Genomic DNA, 22,165 nt, shown 5'->3' with positions numbered 1-22,165 from the left:
TGCCGGCAAGCACATGCCACCTTTCAATAAGACAAAAAAGACCTTATTAAAAAGGCTAAAAATATATGTGCTTCCACAAAAATGCCAGCAGGACTGGAAACTCTCACCTGGAGTGATTAATCTGACAATAAAAAAACAAAGTGAGAATGTAATTTTTATTACTTTTCTCAAGCGATAAATTAGTAAGGATTTGCAAGACTTAAAGATGCGCAATGCATCTAATTCTGCAGCTGATTCAGTGAACATGTAAAGATGTAAACATGCCTTGAGTGTGCATCCGAATTCATACAATTCCAGTGGAAGTGAAGTACTTATTTTTTGACTTTAGTTTCTGAAGACATATTTATTGCGCTCCATCTACCAGAAATAATGCTCCTCATTGAAAAGAAACCTCAAGGCTTGCTTGTAAGAGGCCTTTCTCAGCTCAGTCTTTTACCAATGGCCACTTTAAAATTTATAGATGCTTTTTCCTGGACTGCTCAGAGCCATTGTGTGATATGTAGCCAAATAAAAATGCGCAAGTGAGCTGAGAGGTTTATGAGCCAAATGGTGATAATTAAAGCAGCACAGTTTTAATTGCTTTCACATGATCAACTATGCAAAGGGTTTTCTTTTAACAGCATCTGTGTTGTTTTATTTAACAGGATGAAAGTGATTTTCAGTCAGTCAACCCATCAGTTGTTTATCATATACACGCAATATCAAACACAAAGTTAAGTAAACACTTTTCTGGCTATACACGGATGTGAGATTTATGCCTAATGCTGATATGTTCATAAATGCGGCTGATTGAAAATGTGAACCCGTTTATTAAACAGACACCCTGGTATATTAAATTACAATATTCATATTTTAAAATTATGATTTAAAATGACAGATGCTTGATTATATCTTGTTATAGAGTATTGAATGTATGTCACTACATAAACTGTTGAGCGGAACACACACAGAAAGAAATGTTACTTTGTCTCATTTCTTGATTTCATGACAGTTTTAGTCAATGCATGTAGTCATGTGGCAGCATGGACTTTGTAATTGTCTTTAATGATTGCATATTTTTGTGACCAAGTTGTCAGTTCATGGACATACATCTATTTCTGGTTAAAATCCATTCCTCCAAAAGACAGCCAGATGAAAAGACATTTTGTCATCCTTCAGTATATTTTTGAGGTTGTGAAATTGTCCTGTTAATGATCCCACTCATCCTATTCCACTTTGAGAAGTACATTTTTTGTCCAACTTTAAATAGATAAATAATTATGACCCACAGACAAATTGTTTCACAGCAGAGCATTTTACTGCTGGCATGATTTGAAAGGTGTTGTTGACTGTCACAAAATGGAAGTTAACTAGGTTAATTAGGGCCAAAAATCCCATTACTCAGCACTGAAGGGAGGATGTAAAGTTTATCAGTTCCTGTACTACTGTTTGATGTTGGTTTTAGGGATGGCTTGCAGTAGAGCTTGAAAGCGTCCTGTTGAAGAAATTTTAATGAAACCTTTAATCAAATTTGTTAGCTATTTTAATATATTATGCCAAAGAATAAGACAAGGATGGCTGCTCAATATGCATGCTCACAGAGCTTAAATACTGTCTTCCAGTAAATATTTTATAATGAGTCTGGTTCTGCATTCGAATGTGCTTAATGTGCTTAACACATGTTGAGAGACAAATCATGTGCCAGTATGCCAAAATATAGCTTGAGTAAGGTGCTTGGAACATAGTAAGAAGATTGGGTCAGTAGCTGCCAAATTTTATCTTGGGTACCTCAATAACTTTGAGTGTGTCAGTGGCAAAATGTCAATGTCTGTTGTGTCAGACAGTAAACCACATTAAAACTTACTTTTAATGCATAGTATAACATCCAGCCACACTTTTATGACATGCATGTTGTAGATAATAGTTGTGCTATTATTTTCTCATGAAAGGATCAATAATGGAAGGTGCAGAATGTAGCATTTGTTAAGCTGAAATGGAGGTTATCACTGTGTGGCCAGATAGTCTTCTAATATTGAGAAGTTCATATTATTTGCTTGTTACTTTCAAATTAGAATTACAATACAACAGAACATGGTTAGTTCTTATCTTTTATTCAGCTATACCCAAGAGCAATCAGGCTTGAACCTATTGTTCCTCTTATGTCTCAGACAGAAGTAATTCAATCTCTGTGAGCTTAATAAGTAACAATAATCATTATTACATGGTAAATATACACACAAGTTGACATTGTAGGGCAATTGAAGTATATTGTAACAGAACACACTGTTTCAAATATGTTAATTGAAAGAAGAATGTATACCTGCCTTTTCACTGCAGCTAGAAACAGGAAATTCCACATTGCACATCAAAGCCAGACAGATGCCAGGCAGATCAAACGCTGAGGATAAGTTCAATCTTCTTAAAACTGTATTTGAATCATGGACGCACATCTCAGACAGTGGTTTTAACTCTTATAGCACATGTGCTCATTTTTACAGCTATAAATATAAAGTATGTTTGGCACATTATAACAGGGCTATGAACCATATAGACATCAGTAAGAAGGGACAGTATCCGGTGCTCACGTTGAATAATCATGTTGATTATTAATCATTCCCCTTATTCATATACGATTCTATAACATTTGAAAGTGCTTTTCTGCGTGGGGTTATTTTCCTCACCTGTCACTGACATGTACAGATGCATTCACCTGTATCACACTCACCATATGCTGGATACAATAAGCAGGCAACCACACCACACCCAGCCATGCCAAGCTTTCTTGTGTTCATGTTTCATTCTTTATATCATACATGCTCTTTTTCTCGTCCAACTGAAAAAAAAAAAAAAAAACACCCTGGGGTGCTTTACAGTCTTGACAGACTGTGTGCTTTTAGTGAAAACCCTCATCTGAAGGAATAATAAACAATTTTGTGCAGTAACTATAAAGTCACAGACAAATTTCCCTTATGTATTTATATTCATAGATTTCTGTCCACCTGAAAAACCTTTTGTTCATTGATGCCTTGTGCATGTAAAAGGCCATTATGATTCATGGCTTAAAAGTAATACATTTAATTTTCATTTGAGTTTTTATGTGTTATTTGTATTTGTATTTTTTGTAGTTGGAACAGCCATTTATACAAGGGCTGCTATTGCCATGGAATGCAATCATTTCAAAAGGATTTTCTCCTTCATTGAAAAAAAAAAACTGTTCCTTGATGAGTTTAACATTTTGAATGACAAAATTTCTATTAACATGTCCTTCTTTTATTGCAATCTTATAAGATTGTCCACAAAATGGTACGCTATAGCAATGCATGCAATGTTTTGCGACTAAAATAAAACAGCTTTAGAATAATGGTAGACTATGGAAGATGTTTTAGTTTTCTTGCTGAAAGATCTTTGTGCACACCAACAAATACATTAAATATTTACAAACCATTTCTTTAATATTGAATAAGATGAAGCACATACATTCAACAATAACTAGAAGTGTTTAGAGATCTTGATTGTATTTTATTCTGAAATATTTACAAAAATTTACAATAAGTTACAAAGAATCTTTAAAGGTCAAAGTAAAGTTTTGTGGTGGAAAGTCAGTAAGGTCACTATAAGCACTATAAGGTCAATTAAGTCAAAGCCTTATGATGAAAAGGCTGCGTCCTATTTTGTTTTCCCTTTGGGGTAGAGGTGGGGGAATGAGTCGTACTACATATAGGCACAGTTATTTTAGATAGCATTTGTAAGAATTCTTTCCAAAATCACCAGTTCTGTACCACATTTGTGTCATTCCTTGTAAAAAACCTAACAAAGCATGTCCAGAATCACACAACGTTATTTGAACCCTTGAAGTGTACTGTTTTGTTGAGTGAAGGCATTCAAACAGTTTCCTACAGCTGATGATAAAAAGGCTTTTCTTTGTCAGGATTTGTTTTGTTCCACTATGAAGATCATTTTTGTCACTCATGGATGGTAATTTTAAAAATATTGGGATAGAATAAATTTCTTATCAGCAAAGCCATTGTGAAATAGGTATGGCTTATCTGATAACTGATGCAATCAGTGTTGATAGGAACTAAAATCTAGTTACCAATGCTTTGTAAAAATTTTACTTCCCTTTGATTCTGAGTCATTGAAACATGAAACAATTTTTTCAAAAGATGAATAGTGACATTTACAGAATTTGTGACTTAATATTGTAATGAATGGTATATGACTTTTTCAATATACCATCAGGAGCATGTACTCCCACATTTACAAGAATGTCTTATGGTATAGAATGTTGTTGTTTTTTTGTCTTTGTGATGTGTGGCACAACACAGTGATGAACTGCAATTCATTGTTGGTTTCCTGCTGAGCAATAAGTCCAATACTGCAGGCCCAGCTCATTAATATGCAGGAGCGTGTGTGGATGTCTCTGCTGAAGAATTACATGTCAGGCAGAAAAAGCCAGGCTTTTAAATCTGGTGTAATCACAGCAAAATGCATTGTTCCAAGAGCGGGTCTGTGTTTTCACATTATGTATCTACTTATCTGAACATTACATACAGGATGCAGTCCATTCTGTAGACCTACATGTACCCAGCATATAAGGTCATACAACCCCAGTCTCGCACAAGTATTGCAATTTCTAACATAAATGTTCATATTGAATTCCAGAGACTGAAAATGCATTTATTTTTCCCCAAAATCACTTAATAGCACTAGAATATTCCATGTTATTACATTTACTTTGATTTTTGTTCATATTCTGTTTTGATCCTGAGCCTCCTTCCACCTCCATCACCCTCCCCTCAAAACACTATCCCTTTTGTAATGGAAAGAAATGATGGTCATTACCCACATACACACATAGACAAATGAGAGACTTCACTTGACAGCTTGCCATCAGAAACAATAATAGGACTTATTGAAACAGCTGCTATGGTCACGGCTACGGAGATTGATTGACAACTTCTTGGAAGGATGTGGAAAACAATATGAGGCAAGGACCAAGGGTGGAATATTCCGACAGTTGGAATGGAAAGGATGTGTCGTGTGGCACTGCAATGCCTTCTTCTTTCTTAATTGTTGAAAGAAATGTTGCTAATCTTCAGGTTCAGGGCACACAAAATGTAAAGCTTGTCTACTCTGTTTGTGTGGAAATTGTATGAATAGTAGCACTCACTCACCTAATGGTTTGTAAGAATAGGATTTGTTAAGCACAGAATCAATGGGCAATACATCAGTCACCTCTAAATATACCTTATTTTGTGCATGGGAATTTACTTTGGTAAACTCCAGCAGTGTTCATGATGTGTGCTGGGGAGACAGGCAATTAGTCGACAGCTCACATATGCTGTAAATATACACACAGAAGATAATCATTATTTTCCCTATTGTGTAGACAACTCCCTCTGGTTCTGAAGAAGGTCTCAAGTCTTGAAGGAGACAGTGTTTCAACACTCTAATTGGCTGTTTGGTGTGTGTGTGTGTGTGTGTGTGTGTGTGTGTGTCTTTCCTTGGCCAGGTGCACAAGGGGAGTGGAGAGAATGAGGATCCCAGGTTCCCAGTGGAGGTGTGATCTTGCGGCACAGTGCAGGTGCTGACCTGTTCTTCCTCTCTGATGGCTCTATGGGAGTTCCTAACACTGAGCCTCCACTGCTGGGTTGCAGCCACGGCCAGCCTCTCCGATCAGAGGGCCAGGGGGCCCCTTGACTGGCTCCTCTCTGACAAGGGCCCCTTCCACCACTCTCAGGAGTACACCGACTTTGTGGAGAGGAGCCGACAGGGCTTCTCTACCAGATACAAGATATACAGGTGTGTGAGGCCTAAACAAGAAAGTTCAAATGTTCAAAAGGGAAAAGTGTTGAATGCTGTTGTTAAAAATTCAGTTGTCAATGTCAGTGTGTTTTAGATACTTAAAAATGGCCCATGTACAGCAGTTTAATAACAAGTGAAATAGTCAATAGTGATACATCTCCTCATACAATTACCTGCGTACTTACAAATTGAACTCATGCCTAACTCTGTACCTTCTAACTACTCACTTTTTGACACTGATTGCAAAATGGTTTGAAAATCCTCCTTAATGTTTTATGAAATCCATGGAAAAAATTGGTTGCATATTTTTGGATTTACATTCTTTTCACAGGGTGCATGCTTGATTTGTGATTGGCTTCTTTTCAAGTTTATTTTAATTTTCCCTAATACCAGCACATTAAAGTAATGCTGTGTCCATCATAAGATTAATGGTCTTAGCCCAAATGATTTGTGGGTTTGTAATACCCATGACTGTGCTTCATCAGCATATCCCTTGGGAGGGTACTGAAAACAGCAAGGTTGTGTATGGGACTTTGAAGATTGCACTGACCCTTAATTAATAATGATATTATTGCACCATTTTCGATGAAAACATGCTGATCACTGATTTATGCATATCCCTGTTTTTCTCTGAACTCATTTATCAGTGATCAAAAGCCAGGGGTAGATACAGTATAACTATGGTAGTGGGCGTATACATTGTCATTTTATTTACCAGGGAATGAGTGCCTTGTGTAAGCACACATATGAAATTAATGTGTTGAACAAACAACTACCACACAGCATGAATCTACCAAAGAATTTCCCACAAAATGTTCATATAAAGTGGGACCACAGGGATTTTACTGAGTGCATGGTGGCTACCTGTCTGAACTAGAAAATGGTATTAGCCAGACAGTGGTTTTTACTACAATGCAAGGCAGATCCTGGTTTCAATCTTTACAGCAGTACAGACAGAGACCATGAGAACATGACAGTATGTGAATTTATATTTGGCACATACGTATGTCAGCATTCCTCTTTCTTTGTTTCTTAGTCTGCATCAATGGGAAAGTTTCCATACAGCGCTGATGACAAGATCCGATATCACAATGTTAATTTTAATCCCCTCTAACTCACAACAATCTCAGCATGTTTGTTTGAAATCATCTTCCTTTGTGACATAGCCTATTCCTCTAGTGCTAATAAATAATTTTTGGGCAAAACGAATCTGGAAAGATTAAAAGTGACAATATTATTTTCGTACACAATGCTCCTCATGCGGAGTTTGACTTCCCTAACTCTGATAAAGTCTAATGATCCTCGATGACATGGAGAAGATGAATTACCAGAAGTGGTTCTTCTAGTTACAGTGGTATGTAATACCAACATCCCTGTAATGAAAGTGCACCATCTCATTCCTCTTTCAATTTTCCACCTTTCTCCTTGATTGAATTTGAAAGAATTTTAATGAGCTCTCTGAAGGAAATAGGGATTTTTTTTGTTTTAGGAATTGCTCTGGAGAATATTGGTGAGTGGCGTCATTTTCAGCACCCCGAGGAGGGCTTCCATGCACCACATGTAGGCATAAAATGTCAGACCACATATTGCCAAGAGACAGTTGCCATAGACACCAGAATGCACGTAAACCTGAGGTATCAACGGTTCTGCTGAATGACTTCAGTGGGTTTGTGCATGCCCCTACAGACAAAAGTGACCAGCCCTTTGAATTAGATTTTAAAAGGGGAATAGGGTGAAATATGTGCTTTATGGCAGTTTGTCTGCAAAGTCACATGTAAATTATGACAGTGTATCAACATCTGTTAAATCATCTGTTTTTTTGTGTTTGTTTTAATATGAAGAGAACATCAAGCAGATGAATGACATAGCTTTTTTGTAATGAATACTCCATGGCCTGAACAAGGAGAGCACTTCTACATTTACATAACAAAGGCCAGCAGAAATGCATGATACTGGCTTTTATCTAGATCACACTAATGAAAAACAGAGGCATCTGCTGGAGAGGCTAGCATGGAAGCAAAGGTACAAAAAGCAGAGAAAATACAATACATATATGAAAAAGCAAGTTTCAGACAGGGGCTTCAGAGATGTTATACAGGACAGTCTTAACACTGATTTCATTCCTAGTTTATAGGAAGCCACTGCATTTAAGATGAGACAAGGGAAGCTTATCATGCTCAATGGCGAGGGAGTAAATGACAGAAGGGATTTACTGGTTCTCACTTCTCGCTTTGCTGTGCACTCTTGTAGTCTTACACAGAATTGGATAAAAGTCAGTTAAACAAGAATTTGTATATAGATCTTTTCCTCAGTATTATTATTATAATTGTCTGAGAACCAAATATAAAATCAATGCTGTCAAATTCTTTAGAATTTTTTAGACTGTATTCTTAAATTGTAGACTCAGTTACAGCTAAAGTTATATTAATTTGGTGTGCATGTTTCCAATTAGGAATGAATATGCTTTTTAATGTCATGTCATCAAATATCCTGTTTTGACACCAGAGAAGTAAGAAGTAAGCTGTTGAATTTATAAGTACAAAATATCAAATGATATAGAAAAAAGAGAGAAGATGAATATATGTTTCATAATTGGTCAGAACTCTTAGTTATGTGATAAAATGAATGAATAAATGCTCATCAGTACAGACTGAACATTAGAGCTTTTACATATTCCAGCAGAGATTTTTTTTTTATTAATTTTCCCCCCATGATGATTGTGAGACAGCAGGTGGAATAAAGGGATTTTCCTGAAATTAATCAGTCAAACATCTGGGTTTAGAGGGTCCCCCTCATCATTCCTGATTTAATGTGATATATATCCTTTCAAAAGGCCACTCTCTGACCATCCATCATTTCCACTGAAGGTTGCCGAACCTATTTTGATTACTTCTGACAAGCTTTTATGGAAGAACACAGTATCATTTGTGTGTGTGTGTGTGTGTGAGAGAGAGAGAGAGAGAGGTAGAAAGAGGGCTGTTATGTTTGTTATGTTTGTCTTTTTAAAGCCTGTTAGTCAATTTAAATTGTTCACCTTGATGAGCTAAATGGTGTGGAAGAGGAATTAATTACACCAGGATTCACACATATATAATCCGAACTTGCTGTGCACATTTTAAATTTCCACAGAAAAAGAATTTTTGTGGTCAGCAATTATGCAAATCAGCTGTGCGTAGACAAATCTATAGATGCAGAGACTGCTCTGATAAGGCAATAAGGAATTATGCATTTTAGATGAAACTATGTTTTTGAATTTTATCATTATTATGAAGAAAACTGTTGAACCTCATCAGCAGGCAGCACCCTACAGCTGTCAGAAAATATTGTTGCCACATGTGCGACAAAGCAGAGCACCTGTCAGTTGCACAGTCTGAGCATGTTTTTTAGTTGAGGATTCATCATGCAATTTGCACACGTTTCAGTTCTCTCGCACTATCCCTATTGGGGATAAAGGAAAATAGATCATAAGTGACAGTTGTTTACTGTGTTTTCCTTTATTCATAGAGAGTTTGGGAGGTGGAAAGTGAATAACTTGGCTGTGGAGCAGAAAGATATCCTGGACTCCCCTTTACCCCTCACCCCAGAATTTATCCGCAACATAAGACTACTGGGACGGCGACCAACCATCCAGCTCATTACTGAAAATCTCATCAAGAAATATGGGACCCATTTTTTACTAGCGGCAACTTTGGGAGGTACGGTGCATTATGAAGTGCTTGAAATATCTCTGAAATAGATCTTAATCTTCCTTAAAATGAGCCTAATTCATGCAAAACAATTAGTTTAAGAATGTATATCTCAGATTAAACATAAACCTCAGCAAAGAAGTAAAAAAAAAGTGCATATGAATATTGAACCAGCCTCTTCTTCCTTAAACATATTGCAAGACATATTATAACATGCATCTGAATCAGACAAACATTACATTACCCAAGAAGTATGCATAGGTCTGGTAGTCTGGTAGTTGACTATGTTTATACATAAAATAAATTTATACAATATATACAGTTAATTTATACAGTGTATAAATTAAACTGCAGTATAAGACTAGAACCAATCTACCTAATAATTGAATTAATAAATACATCCTATTTACAGAAGTTTTTTGACCCACCACCATCTTCAACCGACCATCTTCCCTGGCTCAGGAGACATTGCTAACAATTTAAAGATCTATTATTGACATTGAATTTGCTTGGATTATGTTTATATTTCTGATTACCCCCAAAATTGTAATGTAAACATTGTAAGCCTAACACAACTAGACTGTGGGTATTTCTCTTTAGAAATCAGTCAGGCTTTTTTAATATATATTTGAGCACACATCAAAATTAATGAGTTGTCAGATAATACACTACCACATCCTCTGGTAGCATTAGTATCTGCCATAACAGTGTTTCCTTAAATATCACAATAAGATCCAACACCTTCAGCTCTTCAAGCATAATAATAAGTTGGCACTTGATTGACATAATTTAGAACTGTCATCATAACCATTGTCATAATCATCAACAGAATGAATGTCATTATCATAATCACTAACACTGTCACAGGGTACATATAGTGCAATAACTGCAACTATTTCTAGGTTAAGCCACATTCACAGTAAAACTTCAGCCACACACCATCTAGACAGGAGGTGCCTTGGTGGCCTCAAATTACACAATCAAGTAAAACACAGTAAACTTTAATCACCTGTGCCAAAGAAGTTTATTACAGGATGCTTCACCTGAATACAGACAATACAGATGGAGATCATTCTAGTTTATTATGCATTCTGTGAAGGTGTTTCTCATTCAATCAATGACAGGAGGAGACAGGCAAAGTAATAAATTAGCTGCAGTAAAATGGTGTCCACATGTAAAAATAATAGGCAGTGTTTTCCCCAAAAAATGCAATAACTGGAAGTACTTAACTGTGTGACAGATTCTTACCTTTTTTAGAAGTACAGTATGTACAGTTACAGAAAGAATGTGGGAATGTTTTATTGATAAGATTTTGGTGGTACTCTGGATGTACAAAGAAAGCATTTCCTCAGTGAACTCAACACTGTTGATCCTTTTACCAAATTCAGAGTTTAGGAATGGTGACCATTTTTAATTTCTGTAAACAGATCATATTCTTTGACGCAATCTGATATAACACACATGTTCTGGTAAAGAACAAATATTCCAGGAAAAAAAAACAGTCTAAAACAACCAGGCTGTGTACTTGTAAATTATTTGCTTATCTGTAGTTTGGAACATGGATTTCATTCAATGCATGAATACAGAGTGCACATGTAGTATAAAGTCAGTAAGACTATACTGATGCAATAAAAATCCTAAACCAATTGCTGTGTGGTAAGAGAGACACTAACATAAAGCACAAACAAAATCCCATACCTCTGTAACGTCAAAACACAAGTGTGAGCTCATTCCTTCTTACATGGCTTGCCACTGCTAATTATTCATTCTCTCTGAGGATGATTGACTGAATATATAAAAAGATGTTCGTGGGAGGCTCAATCTTCATGCACAGAGACACACATATTGTTGACGCTGACTTCATTCACAGGAGAAGAAGCCTTAACTATATTTGTGGACAAAAGAAAACTGAGTAAAAATACGGATGGCAGCGACTATTCCAGCAACAGTACGTCCGTCACATTGGAGACTCTCCACCAGCTGGCTGCCTCCTACTTCATCGACAGAGAGAGCACGCTACGCAAGCTGCACCACCTCCAGATCGCCTCCACTGCCATCAAGGTACGTTTTGAGACAATTCAAATTCCATGAACATGAAGTCAATGAATGCAAATGTAGAGTTGATCAAAAAAAGATGACCACCAAAGGCCATTCAAGTGTTACCATTTGTGAACACGTATACAGTTAGTAATTGTTCATTTTGTTTTAAAATCCTTCATATCGTTATGTAATTTTACGACTATAGTGTTTCAGATTAGCTTAATGTCATGCCATTAGCGATGAGTGTGTATGGGTGATGCCTTGATTAATGGTGTGTAGGTAGGAATCATTAAGACGGCCCCACTTTGATGTTTAAACTTTCTATGAGTGACAAACCCATCTTGTGACAATGAAAAACCTCCATTTGCCAAAAGCACACCAGTTTGAGAGACTTAACTCCTTAATGAGGGAATGCATGTTTCACTAAATCTGACAGCCCTCAGTATGGTGGTTGGGAAAAGTGAAGCATGTCCTAGCAATGTGACATGAAGTGACAGCATTGAAAAAGGTTCATAGGGTCTTACCTTCCAAACCCTCACATCAGTGATATCATATAACAGAGGGGCAATGAAAAGAGTTTTCATGTTGAGTTGTTAATGTCCTTTTAACAACAGAGGTCATTTAAAACAATGGATTAGCACAGTTGGACATTGTGAAGGACGGACCCTTTTTTTAATGTTTTGCTAGGTTTTCCAGATGCAACATTTTGGCTAGCTAATGTAACATTACTCATCTTATAATATTGGGAAAGTTTAATTTGTATGCTACTTTGATTTTTTTTGTCTGTTTGTTTTACTCATTGCACTGTTTTGAGATGGGTGCATATTGACCCCCCTCTCAGGAAATCGTGATAGCAAACATATTAATAGCAATACCTTTCAAAATGGGACTTAAATTGTACATGATGCATTATCAATGATATGCAAGCATCTTTATTCTCACACAGTAATCCTAATGCAGTATCAAAGTCAAAAAGTAGGCTTGAGTGGGCAACCAATGGATTCGCAAGACAGTCTGTTGAACAGTTGAGAATTCACCTCAAGCATTTATTGTGGATAGATTATCACGTGAACCTGATTTCGTGTTAAAAAAGCTGACAGGTGTGACCACAGATGCACTAGAGTGAAGCTCTATCTTTTGTATTGATATAAGTTCAGGAGCAATCCATTGAGCGTACACATCATTTCCATGGGGCGTTGACCCAATCTTACGGGACAGGCCGAGCTAAGCGTTCTGCCGTATGAATCTGAAATTGAATGTGGCATAAGCCAAAGAGGACCCCCTCCCCAAAGCCATGCCTCCTGCTGTGTCGTAAGGAGAGGAAATTTAGAAGCTTATTGCTGGGGAAAAGCCAGTTACTGTGCTGCTGTTCTGGGACTTCACCCTGGAAATCTCAGCTCTCCCAAAGTCGTAATGCTTCACTTAAGCTCGGTTCTGCTCAGATTGTTCGCATATTTCATTATGACTTTCATCTACATAGTAATTTTAATGGTTTGACCATTTTTAGACAGGGTCATTGATATTCACCCCCCTTCACCCTTTTTTGTCACCACAGTGTCTCTAGCTATTGGAGCAGTAACAGTGTACTATAACTTCAGTTAGTATTTGCTTTTGTAAGATTTCCCTGAGGCATATTACTGCAGATTTATGTTTGCTTTGGAGTAATATTTTCAGATGGTCCATTTCTGAGTTCTGAAACTGACTAAGGTTCACCTTCAGACTGGCACTATAATTCTTAGCTTGCTGGCAGCGTAAACATGTAGAAATTGATGCTTATAAAATGCAAGCGACTTCTTGTACTAATTGCTGTGTATTATTTTTATTTTTTACCTTATGATGGTAATACAAAATGTAATGTCATCTGTATAGTTGTCATCAAATGATGAATGCACATTTAACTTTTAATTATGTTAACCAAAAGTATGCAGAATGAAATGTCCATTTTCAAAATATTTACAAATTTGTAGTTTCCTAATCATATTACTTTGCTGCAAAATTACCCGCAAGACCCTCCACAGAAATTATTCAGCCTTGTTATCACACTCTGCCTTAAACTCCTTACTTCTGCAACTAAAATACACTGCTTTTAACGCCAGTGGTTTAACACCAGTGTTTGGTATTGTGCCTTTTACGTCAAATCTCTTTACCTAAGCACATGACACAGCTTGCATAGTTACACTGCTTTGAATGAAACAATGGATATAAAGAACAGCTTTGAAATACACCATGCAAAGCAAATTCCATGGAAGTGTGTTATCAATTGCCAGTTTTTAGAATAAAGTTCCTCTAATGAAGTAATATAAACATTATATTAGACAAACTAGTGTCTGTTTCTAGCAGAGATGCTAGATTTAGCTCAGAGTTGTAGAAGCAGTGCAATAAGCTCAATGGAAATAAGTGTACTTCATATTTCACAATGTAACTTTGAGAGCAAAAATCTAAATTTTACATGCTGAGAGAAGATAGATTTGTGTGTGTCTCATGCACTATTTATGTAATGACAGCATAGCTACTTAAATTAATTACAGTGATGCAATTCCTTACCAATCTCATCCAATACAAATGAAATCCATTAGACATGTTAAGTCACTTAAGTACTGTAACCTAGCAAGCTACATTTAAATGGCACCTTTCTAATCTAAGATGCAGGGACGTTTCTAGCTATTGAAAAGATCTGGGGCTATATCTACCTTCATAATAACTACATTACATCACTTTATTGGCATTTAGCAGGTGCTCTTATCCAGAACAAATTACAATGTTATCCATTTATACAGCTGGATATTTTACTGAGGCAATTCAGGGTTAAGTACCTTGCCTAAGGGTACAGCAGGATTGCCCCAGTGGGAAATCAAACCAGCAACCTTTTGGGTACAAGTCCTGCTTAACCACTATGCTACACTGCCACCTCAGTGTGTATTATTAAATACTATTATCACACAATATTATTATCACCCCAGTAAATATTATCACACCTTCGGACGCTGCAAGTCAAGTTCCACTCTGTTACACAGTCTATCTGTTGTTTTGCTATAAACACCTCCTTTTTCAGGGTGAAAATATTCGGGTTAGGCTTAAAATATATGAGGCTATAGCCCCGAATGATCGGACCTAACGATGCCACTGCTAAGATCAGTTAATTAATTGGGATGTGCATGATGCACACAGAATGTATGAATTCCAATCATTCCAAGACAGAATCAGATCTGTGAATGAGAGGGAAATGAGACTGTGTCATTATTTTCTGTAAATAGCAATGTAAACCACCGTGATGACAGTTTGTGGAGAAAACATTCCATTATGAATCTCTACAAGTGATTTGTCTCTAAATGAAGTAAACAGCACCGTTCGCTTTGTTTGTACAAAGGACATTATAATTAATTCAATGTATGCTGCTGAAGGACAAAATAAATCCTACTTACACACAATAAAACATTTCAAACTGGCCGGGTCTACAGGGTACCCTTGCAGACAAAGATAATTACTGTTAGGCATTTAGCATTATTACATTACCATATCTCATAAGGGGAAATACAAAAACTGAAATTCAGACAGAATCTACACATGAAAGAAGCAACATGTTTATCCTTTTGCTTCATTTTCTCTAAGCAAAATCTCAGCTGTAGTGCTGGGATGATTTAACTTTGATGTATTTCAAACAACAGGAAAAGAAGTTATTTTTGAGATTGAAAAATGGACTAATCGCATCTAAGGAAAATCTGTGTGTTTAGAAAACAAAACATTTTTGATTTAAACAGAAGTGCATAAAAAACTATACTTCCCAAATATACAAATTAAGCAATTAAAATTGCTTGCGAATTAAGCAATGGTCTGTTTTTTGTTTCCCAGGTAACAGAAACAAGAACAGGTCCTCTTGGTTGCAGTAACTATGACAACCTTGATTCTGTTAGTTCGGTGCTGGTTCAGAGTCCTGAAAACAAAGTTCACTTACAAGGTATGTATTTATTTGTTTATTCATTTATTGATTGCCATTGCACATTGCTTGTACTAAGTTGCCATGTTTGTATGTACATTTGCAGTATAAACTGAAACAAAGGCAATATAATTTGCAGGAAAAAGTGATCATCTGCCACAAAATTAGATTTCATAAAATGTTTTTCTTGCAATGAATGTAGCTGTTATCACAGAGATTATTCTGTGATACTGTTTTTTTTTTTTTTTGGTAAGTTTTCACAGAAGTTATCAGGTTCTCCATTTTGGTTTGATTTAAATTAATGATCGCAAGTCATCTATGGAAATTAAGTAGGGTTCCAGAGGAAATATCCTCAAATATCACCTTTTAGGTATTACTGTATTCTAGCAAGATTTCCCAATTACTGTTTTTTTTATATACTCTTTATGCACTTTCACCTTTCTTTCCATTTTTGACTCATCAACTGTGCTCATTAAGCTTTTTTCTCTGCAACACCTTCTATGCTCACAGCATCATGCAGGAGCCCTAAAGCAAGATGAATGTAATTCTCCATTACTGTTGCTTGCGGCTAATGATTATATTTCATACTACAAGTCCCACAGTGCATCACAGTGGAGTGAATAACAACAAGCAGAGACGGATTCTGCTGACATCATCCCCGTGACTCATGGGCACTTCATAAACCATTAGAAGATTCTAGAGTAGGAGGATGAGGGGCCCTGGTAAACAAAACACACCCTACTGTTACATGCAACAATATTCTTAACCACTTGTATTTTTCTCCCTTTTCACACAACTTTGTACATTTGTACATTAGGCTTGTCTTTCCACAACAACCTCTGCACTCATAGGCTCCCAAAGGAGTTACTGAGTTACTGGCCAGTGGAAGTTAGTTTGTCCCACCATTGGTGATTATCGGCAGATAACACAAGTGGTTTCAAACTCAAACCACAGGGTTCAGTCTGCACTTGGAACAGGCAGTTTAAACTGTCTGTTGCACTCTGTTATCCCTTGACTATATTTCAAAAAGACAGGGCCCTGTCCCCCAATAATTATGGAACTTCATCCTGAAAGAAGGTTCAATTGATTGACCATTGTATTTGGAGTGGTGGATTTTCATTTGTTTCCCAGAACATGTCATGCAAAGAATCTCTGTGAATAATCATTAAGTGCATCATTAAAGGTACTGTTAAAGATCATTTCAGTCCTTTGGTTCTGAAAAGGATGGTGAGTCAATATAAAAATGATCAAAATGGCACTGTGAGCAAAGACTATCCTGCTAGTTTGGTTATGTGCCTTCATGTGGTAACACAGTTTATAGGTAATTAGTTAGAAGCCAGTACTCATATTTTAAATACAGAAATATGTCCTTTTGTTTTCACATGGACTTTTTTGCACTGGATTTTGGGACATTATCTTTGGGTGACACATATACAATTCTGTTGTTTTGTGGTGCTTGTTGTTTTAATACATGTGTTTCTTTATATATTCAAGGTCTGCAGGTTATCCTGCCTGATTACCTGAGGGACCGCTTTGTGCAAGCTGCTCTCAGTTACATTGCCTGCAACAGTGAGGGTGATTTTGTATGCAAAGATAATGATTGCTGGTGTAAGTGTGATCACAAGTTCCCAGAGTGCAACTGTCCATATATGGATATTCAGGCAATGGAGGAAAGCTTGCTTCGGATTACTGAGTCCTGGAGCACCCATTACAAAGAATTTGAGGATTCAGGTAATGAGTGAAGGAGCAATGAATTAAGCTTTTCATAATACACCGTGCATTTGCAAGCTTTCAACCATTTCCATTGTTTGCCTGACTTACTAATTTACATTAAACACTGAGTCGATTGACTTCTAATGAATCCTAAACTTTGGCAAGCAATTAGGAAAGCAGCAACAAACTAGCAGCATTAGATGTTAAAAAGCCCACCCCTGCACACATAATTTACAGCATTTCTACCAAGATTAATCACCCATAAACGACATTTATGACCTGCCCAGTGTTTAAAATCAAAGGAGTAACAGCCAATGGAGGAGAGCACTTGGCATAACGTTTAAGCATCATTGCTGCTTGAGGTCACCCTGCTAAAACTATTACAGTGGAAGGAAAATTAAAATGGATCACTTTTTTTGTAATATCTGTGAGTGCAATTACTTTCACAGTTTATGTTTTAAGAGCAAGATGGAGGCATAGCAAGTGGCAGACATAAATAGTTTCCTCTGCAACATAAACGTGTCCTTCAGTGAGGGACATCAAAGATATATCTTTGCTTCTCAGTCAGCAAAATGAGATGTTGGAATGTACTGTGCCACAGAAATGAACAGTAGTCCTTTCCATCTGAAATGCTGCTATCTTGGCTGTGAGCTATATGATCAGAAATAAAGAAAAAACTAATGCATTTTTCTCTGTACATTTGCTTTTTGTCATGTTTAATTCTGTAGGCCTACCTTAGTAAGAATGTCTCTTTTCTGAATTTCAACAGATGAATTAAAAATGTTTGTGGCAAGACTGCCACAAAATTATTTCCTGAACATTTCAACAATACAGCACTTGTGGTCAATGGACAGTTTGTTTCAGCGGCGCTACGAGCAACTGGAGAGCAACATGAAAGGATTGCTGAAAAGAGCTCAAAGAGTGGTGTACAAGCTCTTTGGTCTAAGCAAGAGGTGTCAAAAACAGCCACATATTACTCTACCCAGGGAAAGGTAAGTAAGTTGTATAAGGGTTCATACTGGCGGAAGAAACAATAAATGAATCATTAATTCAGAATGTGATAATGGTCCAAGGTTCCATTGAAGCTGTTTGTCGCACAGAATTTAGTCACATTTTTGCTCATGTGTAAATGTGTTGAATTTTTTTTTCAGAAAAATCTCAATAGACTGCAAAAAGGAATATGTGTCAATTTGCCTTGGAGTAGCACAAACACATGAAAGACTTCTCAACATTACGTTTGCAGCACTTCACACAAACGCATGGTTCATGATTGATTTCTATTCCTGAGGCAAATTTTTCACTCCTGACAATTACACTGAAATTCTTCCGGGAAACGACAACTCAGTTTAAGCCTGACATAGAAAAGATCTTAACAGTTTGCTGAAATTATTTCAATTGGCGGCCCTCTCAGATTTTGCTTTTTGGACAAGGTTTTGAAAGTAGTGCAAGAACTACTTTTTTAAATAAATGAAACTACTGACAGTAATGTATTCTGTTAAAGAAACCTTGGCAGGTAGTTACTTTCAGTCATGTTTTGTTCATTTTGGATGCAGTAATAAGAATATTTTTGTAAAATAAAACCAAATCTCCAACTAATGATGTGTTTATGTTAGCATCAGCTCAGTGTGTACAAGCACAAGTAGGTTGTTTTTTTTGGTGGGTGGGTATGTTTCCCTTTTTTTCAATATTGTATGCAGCAACTCTCCTCTGGAGAGTGCTGAGCAAGTCATGCATGCTCCTCCAGTATTCTTACATGGGAAGGTTCCACACTAAAATTCAAACAGTATACAATAGGAGGGCTAGTGTGGACTGGAATAGCAGCACATTTCCCACTGACAAGCAGTAATGTATAGGTGCTTGTACACTTGCCACTAGTTGTGGCTGATACAGTAAAGGTCAACTATAATCACACAATGCTGTGAAAAGCTAGGCCAGGCCGATATGCATTCTTTAATGACTGAGAAATAATCATTGATGTAAGTGTTGTTGTAGTTAATTACCTTACAAGAACAGCCTGAATTGATCAGACTTCAAACTGAAAAATTTCACATGAATGTCGGTGAAAATTGTCAGTGAAAAAACGGCAGTAATCATATTCATATTGACCAAACCAAGATACTTCCCCCTTAAAGACAGTTTTCCCTAACAGTTTACAAACAGGCCATATAACAAAAAATGGTGCATACTTACAAAGAAATTGACCTTTTATTCTTTTTATTGTATTTCAGACTACGGACATATTGGTTAAACTATTTACAGTCTTTACTCTACTGCTCAGAGAACAACCAGCTTGGGTCATTTTCTGCAGAAACACACAGCTGCATCTGTGCATATGACCAGACGTCCTGCCAGCTGCCCATTCCCTGCTCCATAGGCGAAAGGCAGGCGTGTGCTGCATGTGCCACTGACAACCTCACCCGCTGTGGCAGCTGCAACTCCGGCTTCATGCTCAGCCAGGGTACCTGCAAGCCCATGGTTGCAGACTCCACTGAAAACTATCTGGGCTTCGAGACAGACCTGCAGGACCTTGAGCTGAGGTATCTCCTGCAGAGAGTAGACAGGAGGCTTGAGGTCCATGCCATCTTCATTAGCAATGACATGCGCCTTAACAGCTGGTTTGACCCTTCCTGGAGGAAACGCATGCTCCTCACCTTAAAGAGCAACAAGTACAAGTCAAATCTCGTGCATATGCTACTGGGCATATCCCTTCAGATCTGCCTTACTAAAAACAGCACACTAGAGCCCGTACTAACATTGTACATAAACCCTTTTGGGGGCAGTCACTCAGAGAGCTGGTATATGCCTATAAATGAGAATAGTTTTCCAGACTGGCAACCAGCTAAGCTTGACCTTCCCTTGGAGTGCTTCAACTGGACCTTGACCCTGGGTAACAAATGGAAAACATTTTTCGAAACCATTCACATCTATTTAAGGAGCCGTGTCAAGACCCAGAGCACCAACGGGAATGACAGTACGTACTACGAACCCCTGGAGATCATTGACCCATCCAGGAACTTGGGCTACATGAAAATAAACAGCATCCAAGTGTTCGGCTACAGCATGCACTTTGATCCTGAAGCCATTCGAGATCTGATCCTGCAGCTGGATTATCCCTACACACAAGGCTCCCAGGATTCTGCGTTACTGCAGTTGCTTGAGATCCGCGATCGGGTGAACCGCCTCTCACCTCCAGGCCAACAGCAGCTGGATCTCTTTGCCTGCCTCCTCCGGCACAGACTGAAACTGACGGCCAATGAGGTGATCAGGATCCACTCGTCTTTGCAAGCCTTCAGCACACGTTTGCCCAACTCTATTGATTATGAGACCACTAAACTGTGTAGTTAGCATCTACACAGCTAAAGTGAAGTGGAGGAGGCAAGGTGTAGTATCAGTTAAATGCTTATTATGCACACTGGATCTGGTGAGTCGCCTCGTCACCTCATCACGTCCATAAAATGAAAGTTGTTCATTCAAAAAAGATACATAACTCTACATCAGTAATATTGTTATGTCCAAACTTCCCATTTGTATGTACTGAGACCAAATCAAGGAAGGTGGAAACGATAGCGGTGTGTGTGTATGTATGTGTGTGTGTGTGTGTGTGTGTGTGTGTGTGTGTGTGTGTGTGTGTTTGTTGGGGGATGGGGAGGACTGGGGTGATTTAAGATAAACTGTATACTTGTTTGTTTTTACAAGTTGTTTTTACAAGTTCTGTTGCTTCAGTGACAGTGCACTTTCCACAATGAAGATAATACAGTGTTTTGTCAGTAAGTATGTTTTGTAGATGAATTGTTATAAAAAAAAAATAATAAATGTACTTTGGAATTATTTCTCTATGCCTAGACACCGCCACATTTTAGAACTGTATAAAATGTAATAACTGAACGTTTTGAATTTGTGAAACTGAATGCAAGAAAATATAAAAATACCAGAAAATGATTATCAAAGAATCAATCCAATGTAATGTGGCAGCTACACTGAGGTCATGATCAATATAGACTACTTGCAGAGTAAGGTTTTAACTCAATTTATTTTGTCGGTCTGGTCTGTGCTTAATTGTAGCAGAAGTCTAAGAATGTATAAAGCTGTAAACTTGAATTGAACCAATTGCCTCCCACAAATTATGAAACTTGTACTAACTCTGTTTTGCATGAGAAATCTGTCATTATTAAATGGCTCTTTCTCTGTATCTGTGCATAACTATAAGCAAAATATTATTGAAAGAAAACACTGTTTTGTGGCAAAACGTGTTTCTAAATGTACACTACTAAGGATGGGCTAGTGTTGTCCCAATTTATTTGTTACCATAAGCTCCACTCTCAAGTATGACACTCCAACAGAGCAGGTGATTCAATTTCAAGCTCCTGTAAGTGCTAAAGTGCACATTATTCATGCTTAAGAACATAAGAACATAGGTGTAATGATGTGAACAGACCTTTCAGCCAAACTATGCTCCTCATTTTGCCTATAGTGTATAGCATACCACTGTATTTTGAACACTGCTTTCTGCCTCCACTGTGAGTCCTTGTGAAATATTTCATACATCATTGACTCTCTGAGTGAAAAATACTTCCCTAATGTTAGTGTAAAATTTGCCTTTCTCCAATATCCATCCATGTTCTGGTGATGGAGCTTAGCTTGAAACAGCTTCTGTAGTCCACCATATTAAAAACCTCGATCAAATCCCCCTAAGTACATCTGCCTACATTAACTCATTTACTAGCTAGGGACATGCTTGGAAAGGGATAGTGAGGGACCGATCAGAAACTTCCCATGGACGGGCACCAGACAGCAGCCTGGAGATTGAGAAATTCTACTTCATGTCATTTATGTGGGATATTTGGAGGACCATGTTTACAGGAATGTCAGCGTTGTTTGTTTCATGGTGCATGTAAACATCTTATCCGTGGTATGACTGCAATAAGTGTAAGGACCATTACCTGTAATACTGTGTGCACGTAAATGTAGCCATTGAGCTAAAACTCTCTCACTAACAACTTTGTTTCCA

General features: G+C 37.4%; 1 protein-coding gene across 1 annotated transcript; it reads left to right on the top strand.

Annotated features, from left to right (window-relative positions):
- Positions 1 to 5,572: 5,572 nt before the first annotated feature.
- On the top strand, positions 5,573 to 20,690 carry brinp3a.2 (bone morphogenetic protein/retinoic acid inducible neural-specific 3a, tandem duplicate 2). Its single transcript, XM_036521533.1, has 7 exons — positions 5,573 to 5,781; positions 9,289 to 9,479; positions 11,341 to 11,531; positions 15,360 to 15,465; positions 16,939 to 17,175; positions 17,927 to 18,149; positions 19,386 to 20,690. The coding sequence occupies exons 1-7, from the start codon at positions 5,588 to 5,590 to the stop codon at positions 20,500 to 20,502; spliced, it is 2,259 nt and encodes a 752-aa protein (XP_036377426.1). The 5' UTR covers positions 5,573 to 5,587; the 3' UTR covers positions 20,503 to 20,690.
- The last annotated feature ends 1,475 nt before the right edge of the window (positions 20,691 to 22,165 follow it).

Source organism: Megalops cyprinoides, chromosome 2, assembly GCF_013368585.1.
Source record: "Megalops cyprinoides isolate fMegCyp1 chromosome 2, fMegCyp1.pri, whole genome shotgun sequence".
Taxonomy (NCBI): Eukaryota; Metazoa; Chordata; class Actinopteri; order Elopiformes; family Megalopidae; genus Megalops; species Megalops cyprinoides.
This window is presented reverse-complemented; position numbering and strand designations above follow the sequence as displayed.

Coding starts and splice junctions, on each gene's coding strand:
- brinp3a.2 (XM_036521533.1), top strand. CDS start 5,588: ATGGCTCTATGGGAGTTCCTAACACTGAGCCTCCACTGCTGGGTTGCA. Junction 9,480..11,340: donor ACTAGCGGCAACTTTGGGAG/GTACGGTGCATT, acceptor CTTCATTCACAG/GAGAAGAAGCCTTAACTATA. Junction 17,176..17,926: donor CAAAGAATTTGAGGATTCAG/GTAATGAGTGAA, acceptor GAATTTCAACAG/ATGAATTAAAAATGTTTGTG.